This window comes from Aedes aegypti, chromosome 2 (assembly GCF_002204515.2).
Source record: "Aedes aegypti strain LVP_AGWG chromosome 2, AaegL5.0 Primary Assembly, whole genome shotgun sequence".
Classification (NCBI taxonomy): Eukaryota; Metazoa; Arthropoda; class Insecta; order Diptera; family Culicidae; genus Aedes; species Aedes aegypti.
In genome coordinates, this window is record NC_035108.1 from 43,136,616 (window position 1) to 43,157,546 (window position 20,931).

General features: G+C 37.1%; 1 protein-coding gene across 7 annotated transcripts in view; it reads left to right on the forward strand.

The window, feature by feature from the left end:
* The window catches only part of LOC5577066 (RING finger protein nhl-1), a 191,440-nt gene that overhangs the window by 109,984 nt on the left and 60,525 nt on the right, over window positions 1-20,931 (forward strand). For all 7 annotated transcript variants that reach the window (XM_021840650.1, XM_021840653.1, XM_021840651.1 and 4 more), the window contains 2 exons: window positions 17,310-17,450; window positions 20,777-20,912. In XM_021840650.1, coding sequence (XP_021696342.1) covers window positions 17,316-17,450; window positions 20,777-20,912 — 271 coding nt within the window. In that variant the 5' untranslated portion in view covers window positions 17,310-17,315. The remainder of the gene's footprint in view (window positions 1-17,309; window positions 17,451-20,776; window positions 20,913-20,931) is intronic.

Below are 20,931 nucleotides of genomic sequence, written 5' to 3' on the forward strand. Positions count from 1 at the left end.
TATTTGTATACTCTTCGACTTGATGCAAAGTACTCTTCAGGTGGTTGAAGGCAATGTGCTTCAATAGAGGTGAGGAGATGATTCTGTATAATACACAACTGTTTGATTGTATTAGTGATACATACAGTTTGTTAACGAAGGTTTCTGGGGCTTCGTTGCTAGCCACCCATCCGTTACCCGAGCAACACAGATGTTATAATAGAGTATTTTAAAACTATATATGACCAGATTTAGTCATATATCAGTTGATAATGCTCAATTATAACATGTATGCTACTCGGGTACCAAGGTTGTTTGGGTGTTGTTACTCAAACAAAAACATGAAAAGAAATCAGCACGGGAAGATGGCACTGTAAGTGATTCATGTAACTTAGCTCTTACTTTTGTTTTATTTTAGGTTGAAATATACAATCCAGGAGAAGAAGGAGATTCAGCAATCTAGAGCCATGGAAGGCACCGTAAAATACTGATCCGTAAAATAATGTTAGTTAATGAATGTGCATAAGTTTAACGAATATTTTGCGTGAGAGAAGGCGACCCTGAATGCAGTGCTGGAATTCGATGTGATTAAGAAAATAAGTTTAATCCGGGAATTTATTGCCAAGAAACAATATTCCTGGAATCCAATCAAAGGAATTTTACGCCTTGGTGTTGACTGCAGATTTTTTTCCGGTCTAATCTAGACTTTTTCCACGATATGGACCTTTTTTACCCCCTCATAGCATTTCATTGAAACGGTATGACGTCGCCTACCTTCCCCTCAATGTTTATTTTGATTTAACACTGTACTAATACAAGCGCACAACGACTTTCTCCTCACCTCCTCTATACCACATTGGGTTGAGGGTTGGTCTCGCCAATAAGGCCATTCGGTTAACCACAGTAAAACAACAACTGTTCTTTTTACGGAAAGACAAAACTGCACCTATACGTCTTTTGCCCCTGAAATTGATGTGACTGATCAAATAAAATCCGTAGGAGTCATTCTGGATTCCAAACTCTGCTGGACATCTTACATTGAATTCAGAGTCAAGAAAGCTTACATGGCCTTCGATCAGTTCATGGCGAATTTAGGTAAAACTAGGGACTCAAAACACATGTTCGTCAAATGGATTTACACAACTGTTGTTCGACCAATACTTTGGTGTGTTCTGCAAATTTGTGTGACTTCTGAAATTGAACAACTTTGTGGAACAGACCAACAACCCACAACTTTCCGTTTTAGAATTTAATTGCAAAGTCTCTCAGTTACTTTCTTTTGTCTTTGAACAACCCTCTGAAACTTTATGTAAAATGACTGCAATGTAATAATTCCCTTACAGGCAAAACTTCAAGTTATTTGTAGTTCGTCATCCAAATTTCAGCGAATTCGGACTACCAGAAGCTGAGATACAGCACCCCAAACTTGGGCATTTTGTATGGAAAAACAGCATTTGGTTACTAACTTATGTCACTGACTGTATATAAAAAAAAAGTATATCAAACAATATTGCGTGTTGCATTGCTGCCTTGCTGGTACATATTTTCTCGTAAGCTTTCACTTGGCACTTCATTTGAACGTAATTAGTACCGTTTTGTCTCAAATTCCGAACAGACTCATATTCCGAACACCCGCTTTTTGTATGGCGATTTGGTTGAAATTTTTCACTGAAATATGTCATCAAATTACTAGGAAATGGCAGTCAATTGCAATTCAATTTAAACATATTCCAATCTGTTTTAGACCTCGGGAGTAGTGATGATTCTCTAGCTCGAGGCTAGTAAAATCAGCTCAGATTAATATATTTGCGAAATTTTTAATTTGAATACGATTTATTCGTGCTGTTCGGAATTTGAATCAAGGTGTTCGGAATATGAGACAGGATGAACACAGTGTTCGGCATTTGAATCAAAATGTTGTTCCATATTTTTACATAAAACCAATACTAAGCTCGTTAAAATAAACATTTTTACCGTCACACGCAACAGCTAACAATCAGACTTGACGAATGAATTTAAATTTTCACAGGTATCATCTAATTTATGTCCATGAGATGCATTTGAAATCACGCTTGGCCTTAAGTGTTCGAAATATGAGTCAAAACGGTACAATAGGACCTAAGTAGCTACTAGCCTGCTAATTCGCCTTTATGGGCTTATAGGGCTATTATACAGCCAATGTAGGGCATGTTAGCTCTATATCAGCACGCAGGGTGAATTATAGTGCCATTTGATTATTTGGGTATAGGGCTCTGCACAAAACTCAACCTCTCTCTTTCACTCTTACATAAATTGTGTAAACAACAAGGCCAGTAGACGCCAAAATCCCAAACAAAATCAAAACAGTACAGAGGCTTACTTATAGGCAGTATTATTAACGCATAGTTGTCCCATGTGAATAGGCCATCCAGCAACCATGGGAATGATGTGCGATAATAGACAGAAAATTAAAAATGTTGAAATAGTCTGGTATCAAAGTTCCTTGTTTGGCCAAATTACGGTCCAGGCCGCATGTTGAACTCAAATTGAAGCCCAATATTTAGTTAATAATGGAAACATTAGATTTTTACGCATTTATAGTGAATTGTGAGCTTACTATCTCAAAACATTTGTCTTGTTTTCTAATTTATGCTTTATAAAATATAAATCAAAGTTATATTTCGTACATAGTTGAGGTATCACACTCCGAAAAAATCATGTGATTTTAAGTCTTTTGGATGCACATAAAAGAAGCGAGCCGTATGACGTGAATATATGTCACATTTCAAATATCATAGCGTCTGATTCGGGAAATGCCGATCATAGTGACATCGTTTTCGTGTCCTTTAACGTGTAAAATTACATTGTTTGTTCAATACATCTTCAAGGACATATTTTTGTGTCGTTTATCATTTACATCATGTGTCTACAGTAGTTTCCATTATTTTTAAGAGTGTAGTATATTCTCCCTTAACCAACAAACATAATCCCCATCCCAGTACGAACGAAACTCTTCCGAGTCTGACATTGAAATTTTCAATCTCCCCCAGCTTCTTTCTTCCAAATCAGTGTCTAAAAACACAAACGTAGTCTGAACGTGGCCAGAGCCATTGCGCAAATAGGTACACTGATACATTCGATGCTGTATACGTTCGGGGGAAGTTATTTTTGGACGGAAAAGGAAAACTCACTGACAAAAGCAACAAGGTTGTTTATATGGGATCGGAAATCGAGAAACGCAAACTCAGAAGCACCCGTCCATGTGGTTGTAAAGACGTACAAAAGTCTCGCAGACTCTGTTCACCAGTTAGTGGAGGAGATTTCCACGACGATCATTTATGACCTTCTGTGGGGGAAAATATCGCTGTGCAAAATTCCAATGGGCGAAACTTTCCAATCTTCGAGTGAGATGTACAGCTGCTGGGTGCCACACAGAGGTCCGGATATTCAAATAGCTGGCAAAACCGCAATTTCCAATCATAATTAAAAGTAAAAAAAAAACAAAGTGAAACTTTCTACAATATCAAAAGGGAAATGTGATAAAATTATTTTAATCATAAAATCACATTCCAAATCACTTGTTTGGCTTTATATAGTAGAATATTAAGAATACAGGAAATTTTGCCATAATTTTCTACATCTGAGCCACTGTATGCCATACCGCCTCGACGGTGCAAGCACTTATGAATGAAATGCTGTTCGAATCTTGACGGTCGAATTTTATTGGGTTTTAATTCTGGGGCGATGATGTATGGAGCTAAGGAATGGCTGCGTTCGATGCACAACTGTTTATCCTATCTATATAGCGCAGATCGTAAAATTATTCATTAAAACAAGCCGTTAAAGAGGTTTGCATGTGCAATTAGAGAGGCATTATAATCGATCATTTGTAAAATTTTGAATTCAAATTTGAATTCTGGTAGAAATGCACTTGACAATGTGTTTCTAAGCTTCAAGTTCCAAATTAGTTCAACTGCGGTTCCTGGATCCATCGAGAGAGCCATGAAAACAAAAATCTATAGCTCGATAAAGAGATATGAAACATCGAGTTATGGCATAACTTGACTTAATAGTAAACAGTATATGTATAAAATCACTTAACAAAAGAATAAAATGTCTATTTTGAAATAAACACATTTTATCAAACAACACTGTATTTTTCCTATTGAAATAAAAGTTGACTAGCAAAAAAATTAAAAATTGGACTTTACGAATGTTCGTCTAAGCTATATGTATCAAATGATACATATTCAAATTCCAAAACCATGTGCGGAGTTAGAGCTTATTCGAGGTAAATCACATCAAGATTTCACTTCGTGTTTTCTCACTCACCGTCCGTTTCTTTTGGATGAAAGTGATAAACCCAGCGTCTTGCAATTTTACGACAACTCTAACCAAACTCGTAACGAGATTGGTGCAAAACATCGACACCGCAAGCAATCAATCTTGCTTCTAGGTAGGTAGGTTACGTCTTGGGTTTTTGCCTGGGAATTTGCCGTCTCATCGATGACGAAGACTACGACGACGATGACATCTGATGCTCCCAAAGTGGGCGATGTTGTTTGGCGCTCTTTCGGTGTAATTTGGTCGCCCTACAACTGTCACCCCCTTCCAATTGGTGAGTGCGATCTTATTTTTATACAGTTTCCATCTTTAGGTTTTGGTTGTCGCAGTAGTGGTCGGGCAAAAAAAAATCTTATTTCCGTTTAAAGTGGGTTGAGATTTTATCTTTGATTGCGGGGGAGTAATCTTGTTAACGTTTCAAATGGGTGATGTTGTAAACAATTGTAGACTTGTGATTACTAATGTTCTTACATAAAAGGATGATTTTTGGAATACTATAGAAATGGCATTGCGTAGTAGAAAATATTTTTGTATGAATCATTCATGTTTACTTTTACCGATGTTTTTGTTTGTTTGAAAGAAGCACCTTATGTTTGTTTCATATCGAGTGCTGATTTTATTTTGCGATTTATTAAATTTCTTTCTTCTTTCGGTTCATGGCTGCTAGCCTCCAGTTTTCCGATCGCCCCTCACTTCCAAGATTCTGTTCTACTTGGTTAAACCACCTAGCTCGTTACGATCCTCATCGTATTCTACCAGCCGGATTCGAGGTTAACACCATTTTGCGGGGTTGTTTTCTGGAATTCTCACAACGTGCCCTGCCCATTGTACCCTTCCAGTTTTGCCGACTCTACGTATTGCTTATGCTGAGTTGCCGCCCCAGAATCAATCTGAAGATTCACCCAGCACTTCAAAATTGGAATAGCTGGCTCAAGACCAATGAAGGCATCCGATGCTCCATTGCAAGCTAGCTCATCAGCCAATTCATTTCCAGCGATGGAAGAATGGCCTGGTACCCATACAAGATTTACAGAGTTGACTGAATTCAGTTCTTCAATTTGAGCTCGACAAGCGATAACAAGCTTCGACCTTGAGTTGGCCGATGCAAGAGCTTTCATAGCAGTCTGGCTCTCTGAACAGAAACATATGACATTACCCATTACGCGCTGTTGAAGTGCTGACTTCTCTCTACACATAAGAGCAAATATTTCTGTCTTCAAAACGATGAAGTTTCTACCAAGTGAGTAAAACTGATTCAGCCTTAGCTCACGAGAATATACACCTGCATCAGCTCTACCTTCAAGAATGGAGCCATCAGTATAACATACAATATTGTTTGATATACTTCTCTCCAAATAACCAGACGTTCACTCTTCCCGCGAAGAGAATTATGTGGTAAATGTCCTGTAAGGAAAGTGACAAGCAATTATTAGATCACTTGGAGCAAGTCCGCAAATTCATAGGTTGGAAAACTGCTATTATTGAGTTGCCTCAATAGCGTATCTGCTACGAGGTTCCACACAAGTGGTAATAAAACTTCCCCTTCGAATCACAGCTTGACGGAATGTAGAGAAGAGATGTCAGTTTTTGATCATTTGGTAAACCCAATTAGTAATTTGTGTAGGCAGGCCATGACACCCTCAAAATCCAAGAAAACACCCAGGCAGGATTGAAAGAAATAAAGCTATTGAGTGTCCATCAAATCAATTTCATAGTTACGGTACTGCGTAGTTACGAAACAGAGACTCGTAGCTATACAAAGGACATTTGCTTCCATAGATCGTATGTCCACACATCCGATAATGAATTCTTCATCAGAAGGAACTCACTAAGTGAATTTCGTACACTTTCAAATCCTTAGATTCTGCAAGGATTTTATTCATCCAACTGACTTCACTCAAACAGGAAGTTGTTTTTTAGGCCGGATCGTTTAGAAGATCGAAGAGCCTCCTTATAAGCCTTGCGAGCTGAATTTGACTGAAATGATTCTGATTCAGCTGTACGGCGTCTGTTCCAACTCCTTTTACATTGTTTGGCAGCGTCCATTTATTACACAACGCTAAAACTGGAAAATTTCGACCCCCTCTCTCCTCCGTAACGTTTTTTGTATGGAAAACTTCAAATTTGTATGTATGTATGAGCCGTAACGCTTGGGCCTACTCCCCCCTCCCCCTAAAGCGTTACGTTACTTATGGACGACGTCTTTCCTGTGTTTAATTAGACCGGAATTCCACCAATTCACAGACTACAGAGAACATGCTTCTTCAAAAGATTGCATAATGTAGGATGTTGTAGTATCAACGGCATCATCTCGATCACTTGGATTTTCAATGGACGGAGAGTATCCATGAAATTTGGTCGCAACCAATTCAATATAAAGTTAGTTGAACGGGGATTCCTAAAACATAAAGTCTGCGTAGGCATCAGATGATCAGGTAACGAATCTCATCTGATACATGCCAATTCGTCAACTCGTAACTGATTCAGTTCGAGCAGATCGTTATGTCTAGCACTTCTTCTCTAGTAGATACGGTTGGGCGAGTTATCCAGATCTGTAATAGTTAAGTATTACATCAGACTGGCACCTTTCAAATTGATATCTTAGCTGCCCTATAATTTGTGATGAGCGTTGCTATTACTGCTCACAATCAGTGGAATGCCTTTTGAAACCAATGTACGACAACTCCGGTAACCGACCGAATCTTCGAATATGGCCTGATAAGCATATATGAGCCAACGAACGATAAGTCCGATGATATAAATGGTGAGTTCTATGAGAGCCTACGGAGAGTACCCAAAACAAGATGTCAAGATAGTCATCGACGATGCAAATGCGAAGATAGGGAAACAAGATTTCTTCCGACCCGTTATTGGAATGGAAAGCCTTCTTTCCGTTACCAATGATTATGGTCTGCGGCTGATAACCTTCGCTGCTGCTAGAGGGATGGCAATCAGCAGTTCGTACCCGAATGGCGATGCCTGCTTCCAAACAGACCATGTGCTGGTTGATCGGCGACATATATCAGATGTCATGGATGTCAGGACCTTCCCAGGCTCTAATATCGACTAATATGAGCGACCCTATCCACGGAGCTGTGACAATAGGGCGATTCATATTTTAAAAATGTTTGAAAATCCAATCTCCCATATGCTTCTTACCATCCTTATCATAAAAATAGTGTTCTGTGAAATTTTCAGCTTTCTAGGTGGCAATTTAAAGGTGGCCTAAAGACAATGTAGGTTTATATGGAAATTACTACGGAGAAATAATGAGAAATGTTCTAAGCACGCTAGTACTGTAATGTAAGCAGAAACTTATCATCCCATATTGAAAACTCATTCTTAAAACCTTAATGAAGGATGTTGCTGAAGAAACAAATCCCTTTTGAGCTAATTTTGTTTGGGATTTGTGTACATGTTTGCAGGGCAATAAACCCATATGAAGCTTAATAATAGCAAACAAACTCATTAATATCTCTTCTGCTATTCGTCGGGTTGAATTTATCTCTTCAGCAAATTTCTTCATTGAGGTTTGAAGAATTAGTTTTCAATATGGAATAATAATTTTGTACTTACATTACAGTACTAGTGTGTATGGCACATATTTCAAAATTTCTCCATAGTAATTTCCATTTAAACCTACATTGTCTTTGGGCCACCTTTAAATCACCACCTAGAAAGCTGAAAATTTCAAAGAACACTATTTTTATGGTAAGGATGGTTAGGAACATAAAGGAGATTGGATTCTCAAACATTTTTTAAATTTTGAACCACCCTACTACTGTGACAACAAAGGCGCGAGAAGTGATTGGCACTGGTAAACGACAAAGACGAGACGACTGGTTCGATGAAGAGTGCCAGAGAGTGACAGACATGAAGAATGTCGACAGAAGCTGTATGCTTGTGGCCGGAGCCCGACAGAGCAGGGAATGGTACAAAGCAGCGGAAGCCTAAGAAAAGCGAATCCGCAGAAAGAAAAGGCTGCAGGAAGAAAGATTTCTCACGCGTCATACAAATTATTTAATAATTTTCATACAAAAAATCTTACCATAGGGGGTGGAGGGGGAGTCAAAAATCTCCAAAATGGTCTTACGTATTTAATGGACAGCCCCTTAAATGTTTGGGTTCTCAAGTCATTCTCGTAAATACTAGTGTTTTAATAAGCTTAATTGCTCTTCGTCGAGAGTGGCACAAGTTCTGTCGTAATGGCTGAATTTTTTTCTAGGATTCCATCTCCTACCCTTTGATATTAACAATTTGATGTCAGGGGTCGGAAAGCAATAAAATGTACAAGCATACATTGGCACAAATTAACCTTTACGTTACCGGCCTCTGACAAGGCATTCTCAAATAGCTGCCATTTCGTCAATTTTCTGGCACAGGTTCCACAAGGGCCTCTTTGAGGACATTTCCGTTTTATGTCCAAAATATACCGTGCGACATCTCAATCTTCTTCAATTCGGGAGAACATGTCAATAAAGGAAGAATAAACTAAATATCCATAGATGTGGCCACTCCAGAGCACCTGACACATGTTCTGCCAGGGCCTCGTTGAGGACATTTCCGTTTTTTGTCGGAAACATACCGTGCGACGTCTCAATCTTCATGAATTCGAGGGAACATGTCAATAAACAAAGATTAGGCCACTCCAAAGCAATACAATTTGAATTGGGGCGAATGAACTGGCTTATTAAGTTTGAAGCTTAAAAAAAAGAAAAGAAAAATTCATGAATAATTTGTAAGTAAAACCCTTGCGGATAATGAGCATGAGCTCAAGCATAGATGACCGCTACGTAGTTGCACTCCGTGATTGACCAGAGCAGTCGAAGATGCACAGAGATTTGATGAATGGGGCTTGGGATTAGCTTACCATTCTCAAAGAGCACGAATCGAGAGTTTAAAGACTGAATATACCTCTGCATCTCTACAATTGTCTTGGACAGTACATTGGGTTAGTGAGTGTTGCCGGTTCCATCGCTCGCTCCAGCTGGAGCAAGCCATACAATCGATGGACCAAACATTTATGACTGGGTTACACCACTTTTTCTTCGCACTGCGCGAACCGGGCACGTCTGATTTCTATTGCATCGCTCTCCCCCGTAGGGTCAAGCGACACAATCGATGGACCGAACACTAATCTGTAGGAAAATCCTTTGCGGGTGATAGATGAAATCTCGAATGGGTTCCAAATTAGATAATTGCTGGCGAGATTATTGTTAAATTTCTGATGAAATCCTTAACATATTCTAAGAAAAATTGTTATTCTGTTGCACGTGGAATTCCCCAATTCATGAATAAGCGGTACGATTTACGGAACCGACGTTTGGTCGAGTTTACTCTTCTTTAAACGGGCTATATTTAGGTTGTTCTTTTTTATACTGTTAAATCAATTATTGGCAGTAAACATGCCAAAGGTCAGTAAGCCAAAGGGATTTCATAAATCATAAGACTGTTTTTATGTTGTATTCATGAGGAGTTCCAAAGCGAATTCCTTTTAAGTTTTTATCAACAAATTTATTGAGAACCCTGAGTAATTAATAGAAAATTTCCTTCGAAGTTTACAATAGATTCTTGGTAACAATCCTTGGATTCTTGTTGGATTTCTGATGATGTTCGAAACAAAGTTCTGGTGGATTCCTTGTTAGTTTTCTTATCAGCTTTCTGCTGAGTTTTAAATAGTTGCACAGTACATTCCTGGCGTATTCATGAAGATCTGCATTACAGATTTTCCAAAAATCGTGGAAAACATCTGTTCAGAAAGATCCTGCCTAAGACTGCATCAGTGAAGAGAAGCCACATCAGTTTGTATGTATTTTATCTTAGATTTATTTGAATACTTTTCAGAATTTTCATTATGCTTTACCCTTGGCACATCATGTTTTGTTCAAATAACGGAAAATTTTCAAAAAAGGTTTTCGGCGAAACCTATTCCTTGTTCTCTGGAGTAGCCAGATCTGTTGGTAGCGAGGTCATTCTTCATTTATTGACATATTTTTTCCTTCAAATAACGGTAATGTCATAAAATAGGCCTTTCTGGAACCTGTACGTGATGCTCAGGAGTGGAATTACAGGGTCTATTCCTCATTAATTGCCATGTTCTGTCGAATTCATGAAGATTGAAACGTTGCACAATAGGGTTTGGACATGAAACTGAAATGTCCCCTAAGAGGCATTGGCGAAACCAGTACCAGGTGCTTCCCAGTGAACACACGATCGTATGTAACAGGATATAAGAGTATAAATGTGGAGGCGATATAAGTACGTACATTTTGCATGCGGTCTAAAGACACATGTACGTATATCACCTCCACTTTTGTACTCTTATGCGCTATCGTATACGAGTTTGTGTTTACTGGGTTGGCAGTGACCTAATTAGGTGATACCTAGTTCATACTTCATTAACTGACATGTTCTTTCGCATTCACGAAGATTGACACGTCACACGGTTTGTTATGGATATAAAACCGAAATGTCCCCAAAGATGCCCTTGCGGAACCTGTGCTTGGAGCTATGGAGTGACCACATCAGTTGATAATAAGCTAATTCTTTTTCAATTGACATGTACTTTCCAATTCACAAACATTGAAACATCACACGCTATGTTCTGGACAAAAAGCAGAAATGTCCTCAAAGAGGTTGTCGTGGAACCTGTGCCAGAAGCTCTTAAGTGGCTAAATCTTCCATTACCGTGTTTATTTTTCATGTATTGCCAAGTTCTTCAGAATTCACGAAGATTGAGACGTCGCACGGTATGTTTCCGACAAAAAAACCGGAAATGTCCTCAAAGAGGCCCTGCCGGAACCTGTGTCAGGTGCTCTGGAGTGGCCAAATCTATTGAAATTTAGTTTATTTTTCCTTTATTGACATGTTCTCCCGTATTCTAGTAGATTGAGACGTCGCACAGTATGTTTTAAACATAAAACGGAAATGTCCTCATAGAGGCTCTCGTGGAACCTGTGCCAGGAGATCTGGAATGGCCACATCTGTTTTTACCGAGGTTCTTCTTCTTTATTGACAAGTTCTCTCGATTTCACGAAGATTGAGACGTCGCACGGTATGTTTCCGACAAAAAACGGAAATGTCCTCAAATGCCACATCTATAGATATTCAGTTTATTCTTCCTTTATTGACATGTTCTTCCGAATTGAAGAAGATTGAGACGTCGCACGGTATGTTTTGAACATGAAACGGAAATGTCCCCAAACTGGCCCTGGCGAAACCGGCTACGATGTTCCGGATCGGTTCACTTATTCAAATTATGTTGAAATGATGACAATCGATCATTATCTCACGTTTTACATAAAAACTTCAGTGTTGTAACTGAAATAAACCAAAAAATAATCACATTTCCCAAATTTGGCACCCTCGTGACCCCAGTACAATCCGGAATATCTCCGGCATGGTTCCGTATTCAGCATTCTCCATTTATGACAAATAACTGAAACCTTTTTGAAGTAAACTGACGGTGGTTTCAAAAAAATCGAATGGAAATTGACGAAATGGCAGCTATTTGAAAATGCCTTGTCGGAGGCCGGTAACGTAAAGGTTAATCAAGTCCTAAGTTTGCCTTGTTTCGGACTATTTTAACATTATTATTTCGTGAATGAACGCAAATGGACAAACATTCAACAATTATTATATATCGCAACAAAAAGATGTAACATATGGTCCACACTAGATCGTTCGCAAAGTCGTAAAAAGCCATCAGACTTCGGAAGGAGCCACGGCCATTGGAGGTGGTGGATCTTTGAGGATTTACACAACTTTCCAATACTTGTTTAGGAAATATTTATGAATCTTCAACAAAGGTTGGCAAAAACCTCAAAAATGTCCCAAATCGATTGATCAACATGTGTAGTGTACCGTGAAAAAGTTCAATCTTATTTTTTTTTTAAATTGTCAATAACTTAACAAAATACCGTCCTTCCATTCCATCCCGACGTCTATATTAGCAATCGATTACAATGATGATGAACCCATGAAAGATCTTTACGATTATCATTAAATCATTATTCCAGTTGAAATTCCAGCAGAGGTTAGCCGTGTTATTTTAACGATTTGCATATTTATATGAATATATGCATTCTATTTAGAAGCAAGCATCGTACAATTATATTGAATTGCTCTTCGTATAGATATGCAATAGGATCATAATTTGCAAATTTGCAGTTTCCAAATTCTAGAAGATGTGTAGTACTTGCTTCAATGAGCTTTTAGGTTCAATCACACAAAATGACGGACTTGCATGCAATTCTCAGTGTAACAGTCGAAAAAATAAACTCCCTATCGAAAAGTGTTACAGTACAGTGGGAATCGAACGCATACCCTATAGCATAATGCGCCCAATGCATGGCCGAAAAGTTTGAAAGTTTAGCAAAAGTTCTCAGAAATGACGTAAAAAACCATTTTTCATCTAGATAGCGATTCAAAGGTTCAATATGGCTCGAAAAGTAATCATTCAAAAATAAGAGAATCATTTCAAAACAATTTTACATTTTAAGGACTGTTCATTTTATAAAGTGGACACTTTGTTTCTGCTATATCTTTTTTATTTATTGATAAAATCGTAATCGGTTTTCTGTGCATCGTTCAACTATTATTCTACAATGCAAGGAAAATATATGATCTTGGAAAATGCTTTCGGTTGAAGAGTTAAGTAGGTTTTCCAAAAACTCCTACGAAAAGCTGTTCGCCAAAGTCTAAAATTATTTTTCGCAAAAAAAAAAATACTAATTTTTATGAACGAATTGTATGTTTGTACCCTTTACTATTCTATTAAAGGTATAGCTTTAAAAAAAAAATCAATTAAATTCCACCATTCTCTGACATTAGGTAACTTTAGTGATTTATCCATTTATGACCAAATTTGCCGATACACCATCTTTTCACTCCCAGCAAAAGAGAAAAGTCAAAAGCGTGTTCAAAACTAGTTTAGATTACTAAAGAAACTATATTTGTATGAACGAGAGCTAAATCACAGTCTTAAGTAAAATTTTACTCTTTATGGTAAGTTTACTAAAAAGTCTCATACTTTTAAAATCATATACGCATATTTATCGATCTACATCAAATTGTAAACGGATTTCTCCGAATATTTCAATTGGTGGTCTCAGACTAACATATTATGAAAACAATTTGTGGAAAATAACAACAACAGTATTGTTCTTTGAAAGGTCTTCTAAGAATAAAGCTATTGTGTTTCTATTGTGCTTTATATGTGACATGGGGACTTTATAAGTAACTGAATGAATGCGTAAGTAATTTTTCATATTAATAATATATTTGCACTTCCGTCAGGACGTACTTTAAACCAAAAAATTCTACTCATATCAGATCCCTTCAAATGTAAAATATTTTTCTCTAAAAAATACAGGGAAAAATGATTTTATTATATCTGTAAAATTTTTGCTCCAAAAATAACTTGATTTTTTCGATCAGGCTTCTGCTTGATGATGCTTACGAAGAACAAGCCCATTTTGAAAATAAACGAATTTTCAAGCCAATTTCTAACAATCATTGATTTTGATAACCTCCAAAAATCGACCGTTCTAAACGTTGTTCCATATTCGTGTGAAATTTAATTATTTTGGATATTTTTTTTATTATCACGACATTATACAATACTAGTCGAACGATGTACAGAAAACAGATTGAAATTTCTATTGATAAATTAAAAAGTTACAGCATGCACAAGGTGTCCACTTTATAAAATGAACAGTCCTTATTCATTTCATTGCGAGATGTAGAACGTCGAAATGTGGAGAGTCGACTGTATTTTCGAAATGCAAATATTACAATGACAAACCCCCATATTCAGATTAATACGATTTCATCTAGACTTTTCTACTAGTTTGGGGATAATTCGAAATTAGTCATTTTTAGTTATATTCTGTGACTCAAGAAATAGACCCTTTAACCTTTATATTACAGTTTTGACTTACGGAACAAGCCAAAAGTATATTAAAATAATTTACTACATAGTTCAGAACCTTGGAAAATTTTAGATTGATAGACATTCGCTATCACAATATAATTTGATATGACTGACGGTGACATGTTTAGCGTTTCTGTAACTTGTAAAACTTTATGGAGGAATTCAATCCTTTAACTCCCCAAGTTTCCTTAACACTCTGTTCTACGGTATGAAATAAAAAAGTATGGTCGTTTGAGTATATGAAATATTCGTTGCTCAGCATTTTAACAGCGAGTGACTCATTTATCCAAACCTCTCAACGGGCAAAACATAAAATTTGGAACAAAATCCTTTTTCTGTAACTGTTAAAGATTTAACACATTTAAGCTGCATGACTATCGTCAATGTTAAGGACTTTAACGTGTTTTTCCTACAAAACTCTTATCCTGAAATTCGTACGGTAACAGCTGTTCGAAGCAAGCAAGATGGATGGCCTATCGTGAATTTAATATTATACTATTTTGATGACTTGTCAACGTTTGAACTACTACAAAAAATCGAAAAAAAAAGTCTTGAACAACAAATGTACGACTGACTTATATATATTCACTGAGAAATAAAAAAAAAAGACAATTTACACCATCTTCAGCCATAGGCTGCACAGACTGAACTTAACTAACATTAGACAACGGACACACGGAACGACCAATGGACCAGTGAAGAATTTTTCGTTTGACGAAAAGTTTTCTCCGACTAGGGCGGGGATCGAACCCACACTCCGTAGCACAATACGCCTAAACGACTGACGTCGCTAACCGCACGGCTACGAAGCCCACCAAAGCCCACCAAATGAGCTAATTCTTGATATATGTGATGTTTTCTGCGTTGAAGAATGTTTATTTCTATGAAAAATTTCAAAATCATGTACGGTGCAGTATTGACAAACATCAATAAACTTCTTGTTCTAAACAAAATTATGAACATGGTATAAACCTGAAAGACGCGCAAGACACACCTTCCCACTCTAGCTGATGTCAGAAGGACAACAGTGCTCAGACTACACTATCAGCTAAGTACGAAATCCTTAGCTGGCAGTTTGTGTCATTAGTTGACCCATGGAAGCATGAGGTAGAGGACCTGAGCTATATTGGACACTTCCAGGTTATCGACTCACCATTTTGCAGCCCTGGCGTTACGTCCCAATCAAGACAAAGCCTGCTTCTCAGTTTAATGCTCTTATGAGCACTTCCACAGTTATCAACTGAGAGCGTACCTTGCCAATTGACCGTTTTTTCATGTGTATATCGTGTAGCAAGCATGAAGATACTCAATGCCCAGGAAAGCCGAGAAATTTTATTTGTCGACTGGTGGGATTCGATCACACTACCCTCAGCTTGGGCTTGCTGAATAGCTGCGCGTTGATACATATCGCACATATAGTAACAAACGATACTTCTTCGGTTCTTTCGAAAATGCTTTGTTGTTGCTTGGCACAAACGACTCAGCCGCTATCTCACATCGCCCTTGTTATGGTTATGGAACAAAATCAGCAATAAAAGTCGCTGTCAAACTGTGCATCACCGATCCCGACAAACAACAGCAACGAAGAAAGCATCCAAAATCGTTACTTTCACCATCCATCCACACCTTATACCGCATTGACACAGTCGATGACGTGAGCTACCTTTTACTGCCGTGAAGGTAACCTCTAACGATGCAAATAGGTTTCACATTGCTCATTCGCGTAGGCGATCAACAAAAAAAAAAAAAATATGAAGACGTCAACGTCGGCAAACGACGGCGTGGTTGTAAACATTTTCCGCTGTTCCGTATGACGGAACCTACCTTTAGCATGCCGTTTGAATGGGATCACCGTTTTCTCGAGAAATGGTGAAAAACAGCACCCGATATGTGTGTCAGCTGGGAAAATTGAGTAAATGATGACGGTGTCGGGCCGTTAAGCTGATACAGAGGGAGACATCCGGAAGGGAGATGGACGTGGGTGACTGGTTCTGGTTTTGTTCGAGATTTCGGGTAAATCGACGGCATTTGTATCTCTGAATGTGGGATTTTTTGTGACGATGAGACGACTGAATATTGAATTTGAGGTATTTTCTCTGAAATGTTCATATAGAGTTCAAGTTTCAACGATATTGATATTATGAAGTGAATGTGAATAGCGATTTTGATATTATTTTATGAATTAAGAAACATAAGCTGTCAGTATAGGGATTAAAGATGTTCAACTGAAATCAGAAAGCATTTTGTCACTGCGAAGTATTATTCGAAATACAAACCAGACGCATTGCTACCATCAAAGTCCTGATTGAAGAACTGCATAAATTACGGGACAAAGCAAGAGACAAACATAAACCTCAGAAATTTGCGTTTCATTCAAGCGAATTCACCATCGAACCATTTTCTCTACACTGCAGAATAATTATTTAGAAGAGGTTCTTTATTCTCTGTTCGCCATATTTAGCATCGTAGTTCTTTACTACAAAACTCTCAACTGTACAGATAAATGTTACATCATGTAAATGTTTACTCACAGAGCGTTCATTAGAATCGCATACTCTTCAAGCCCATTTCACGAATAACATTTTCCACATCAAGTATCTACCCTTGGATGCCATCGTTTCTGATTCTGGGAAAGCTCTTGTCAGACCACCATATCGTTAAAGTATTACCCGAAGTGCGGCACAACGCGAAATGCATACTGCCTTCAAAGCAAAAGCCCCTGAAAGTATACTTCTTCTGCCGCCAAGTGATACCCAACAACCATCAGCAGCGTCGTTTTGGATGGATGGATGTGTTATTGTTTTAATGTACATCCGGGAACCGTTGTGCCTGATGTGTATCTCCCAGGGAAGCCACAATGAGGAAAAGTTTTCCTCGTTTTTCCTCCGAATTAAAAATAATGTAGCGGAAGCCTTCAACTTTCACATGGCCAAATCCGTCGGATTTCGGCATCAATTAATATTACCTTTCCGCGGAACGGATACTTCATTTAAGCATTCCTTTTCAGCATTCAAATTTTCAGCGCTTCACGTGATATTAATACCATAGTTTATTCTTCTTGTTCTCGTTACAGTGAAAAATGGAGCAGTTTGAACAACTTTTAACGTGTTGCGTGTGTCTGGACAGATACCGCAATCCGAAACTTTTACCATGTCAGCACTCGTTCTGCATGGAGCCGTGCATGGACGGCCTCATCGACTACGTGAAACGGCAGGTAAGTGAAGAAGACAAGAAGACAAGAAGACAAGAAGACAAGAAGACAAGAAGACAAGAAGACAAGAAGACAAGAAGACAAGAAGACAAGAAGACAAGAAGACAAGAAGACAAGAAGACAAGAAGACAAGAAGACAAGAAGACAAGAAGACAAGAAGACAAGAAGACAAGAAGACAAGAAGACAAGAAGACAAGAAGACAAGAAGACAAGAAGACAAGAAGACAAGAAGACAAGAAGACAAGAAGACAAGAAGACAAGAAGACAAGAAGACAAGAAGACAAGAAGACAAGAAGACAAGAAGACAAGAAGACAAGAAGACAAGTAAAAGAATTGAAAATTGAAAATTGAAAATTGAAAATTGAAAATTGAAAATTGAAAATTGAAAATTGAAAATTGAAAATTGAAAATTGAAAATTGAAAATTGAAAATTGAAAATTGAAAATTGAAAATTGAAAATTGAAAATTGAAAATTGAAATGAAATTGAAAATTGAAAATTGAAAATTGAAAATTGAAAATTGAAAATTGAAAATTGAAAATTGAAAATTGAAAATTGAAAATTGAAAATTGAAAATTGAAAATTGAAAATTGAAATTGAAAATTGAAAATTGAAAATTGAAAATTGAAAATTGAAAATTGAAAATTGAAAATTGAAAATTGAAAATTGAAAATTGAAAATTGAAAATTGAAAATTGAAAATTGAAAATTGAAAATTGAAAATTGAAAATTGAAAATTGAAAATTGAAATTGAAAATTGAAAATTGAAAATTGAAAATTGAAAATTGAAAATTGAAAATTGAAAATTGAAAATTGAAAATTGAAAATTGAAAATTGAAAATTGAAAATTGAAAATTGAAAATTGAAAATTGAAAATTGAAAATTGAAAATTGAAAATTGAAAATTGAAAATTGAAAATTGAAAATTGAAAATTGAAAATTGAAAATTGAAAATTGAAAATTGAAAATTGAAAATTGAAAATTGAAAATTGAAAATTGAAAATTGAAAATTGAAAATTGAAAATTGAAAATTGAAAATTGAAAATTGAAAATTGAAAATTGAAAATTGAAAATTGAAATGAAATTGAAATGGAAATGGAAATGAATGGAAATGGAATGGAAATGGAATGGAAATGGAATGGAAATGGAATGGAAATGGAATGGAAATGGAATGGAAATGGAATGGAAATGGAATGGAAATGGAATGGAAATGGAATGGAAATGGAATGGAAATGGAATGGAAATGGAATGGAAATGGAATGGAAATGGAATGGAATGGAAATGGAATGGAAATGGAATGGAAATGGAATGGAAATGGAATGGAAATGGAATGGAAATGGAATGGAAATGGAATGGAAATGGAATGGAAATGGAATGGAAATGGAATGGAAATGGAATGGAAATGGAATGGAAATGGAATGGAAATGGAATGGAAATGGAATGGAAATGGAATGGAAATGGAATGGAAATGGAATGGAAATGGAATGGAAATGGAATGGAAATGGAATGGAAATGGAATGGAAATGGAATGGAAATGGAATGGAAATGGAATGGAAATGGAATGGAAATGGAATGGAAATGGAATGGAAATGGAATGGAAATGGAATGGAAATGGAATGGAAATGGAATGGAAATGGAATGGAAATGGAATGGAAATGGAATGGAAATGGAATGGAAATGGAATGGAAATGGAATGGAAATGGAATGGAAATGGAATGGAAATGGAATGGAAATGGAATGGAAATGGAATGGAAATGGAATGGAAATGGAATGGAAATGGAATGGAAATGGAATGGAAATGGAATGGAAATGGAATGGAAATGGAATGGAAATGGAATGGAAATGGAATGGAAATGGAATGGAAATGGAATGGAAATGGAATGGAAATGGAATGGAAATGGAATGGAAATGGAATGGAAATGGAATGGAAATGGAATGGAAATGGAATGGAAATGGAATGGAAATGGAATGGAAATGGAATGGAAATGGAATGGAAATGGAATGGAAATGGAATGGAAATGGAATGGAAATGGAATGGAAATGGAATGGAAATGGAATGGAAATGGAATGGAAATGGAATGGAAATGGAATGGAAATGGAATGGAAATGGAATGGAAATGGAATGGAAATGGAATGGAAATGGAATGGAAATGGAATGGAAATGGAATGGAAATGGAATGGAAATGGAATGGAAATGGAATGGAAATGGAATGGAAATGGAATGGATGGAAATGAATGGAAATGGAATGGAAATGGAATGGAAATGGAATGGAAATGGAATGGAAATGGAATGGAAATGGAATGGAAATGGAATGGAAATGGAATGGAAATGGAATGGAAATGGAATGGAAATGGAATGGAAATGGAATGGAAATGGAATGGAAATGGAATGGAAATGGAATGGAAATGGAATGGAAATGGAATGGAAATGGAATGGAAATGGAATGGAAATGGAATGGAAATGGAATGGAAATGGAATGGAAATGGAATGGAAATGGAATGGAAATGGAATGGAAATGGAATGGAAATGGAAATGGAATGGAAATGGAATGGAAATGGAATGGAAATGGAATGGAAATGGAATGGAAATGGAATGGAAATGGAATGGAAATGGAATGGAAATGGAATGGAAATGGAATGGAAATGGAATGGAAATGGAATGGAAATGGAATGGAAATGGAATGGAAATGGAATGGAAATGGAATGGAAATGGAATGGAAATGGAATGGAAATGGAATGGAAATGGAATGGAAATGGAATGGAAATGGAATGGAAATGGAATGGAATGGAAATGGAATGGAAATGGAATGGAAATGGAATGGAAATGGAATGGAAATGGAATGGAAATGGAATGGAAATGGAATGGAAATGGAATGGAAATGGAATGGAAATGGAATGGAAATGGAATGGAAATGGAATGGAAATGGAATGGAAATGGAATGGAAATGGAATGGAAATGGAATGGAAATGGAATGGAAATGGAATGGAAATGGAATGGAAATGGAATGGAAATGGAATGGAAATGGAATGGAAATGGAATGGAAATGGAATGGAAATGGAATGGAAATGGAATGGAAATGGAATGGAAATGGAATGGAAATGGAATGGAAATGGAATGGAAATGGAATGGAAATGGAATGGAAATGGAATGGAAATGGAATGGAAATGGAATGGAATGGAATGGAAATGGAATGGAAATGGAATGGAAATGGAATGGAAATGGAATGGAAATGGAATGGAAATGGAATGGAATGAAATTTAATTTCTTGAATAGGTCTATGAAGTCTAGGAACAATCTATTTCTGTTATTTGATTTAATACCTCACTCACAGGTGAAATGTCCCGAATGCCGAGCAGAACACCGCATCCCCTACCAGGGAGTGCAGGGCTTCCCGACGAACGTCACGCTGCAACGCTTCCTGGAGCTGCACATCGAGATCACTGGCGAACTGCCGGATCCGACGTCTGGTAAGTCCTTTTGACACCC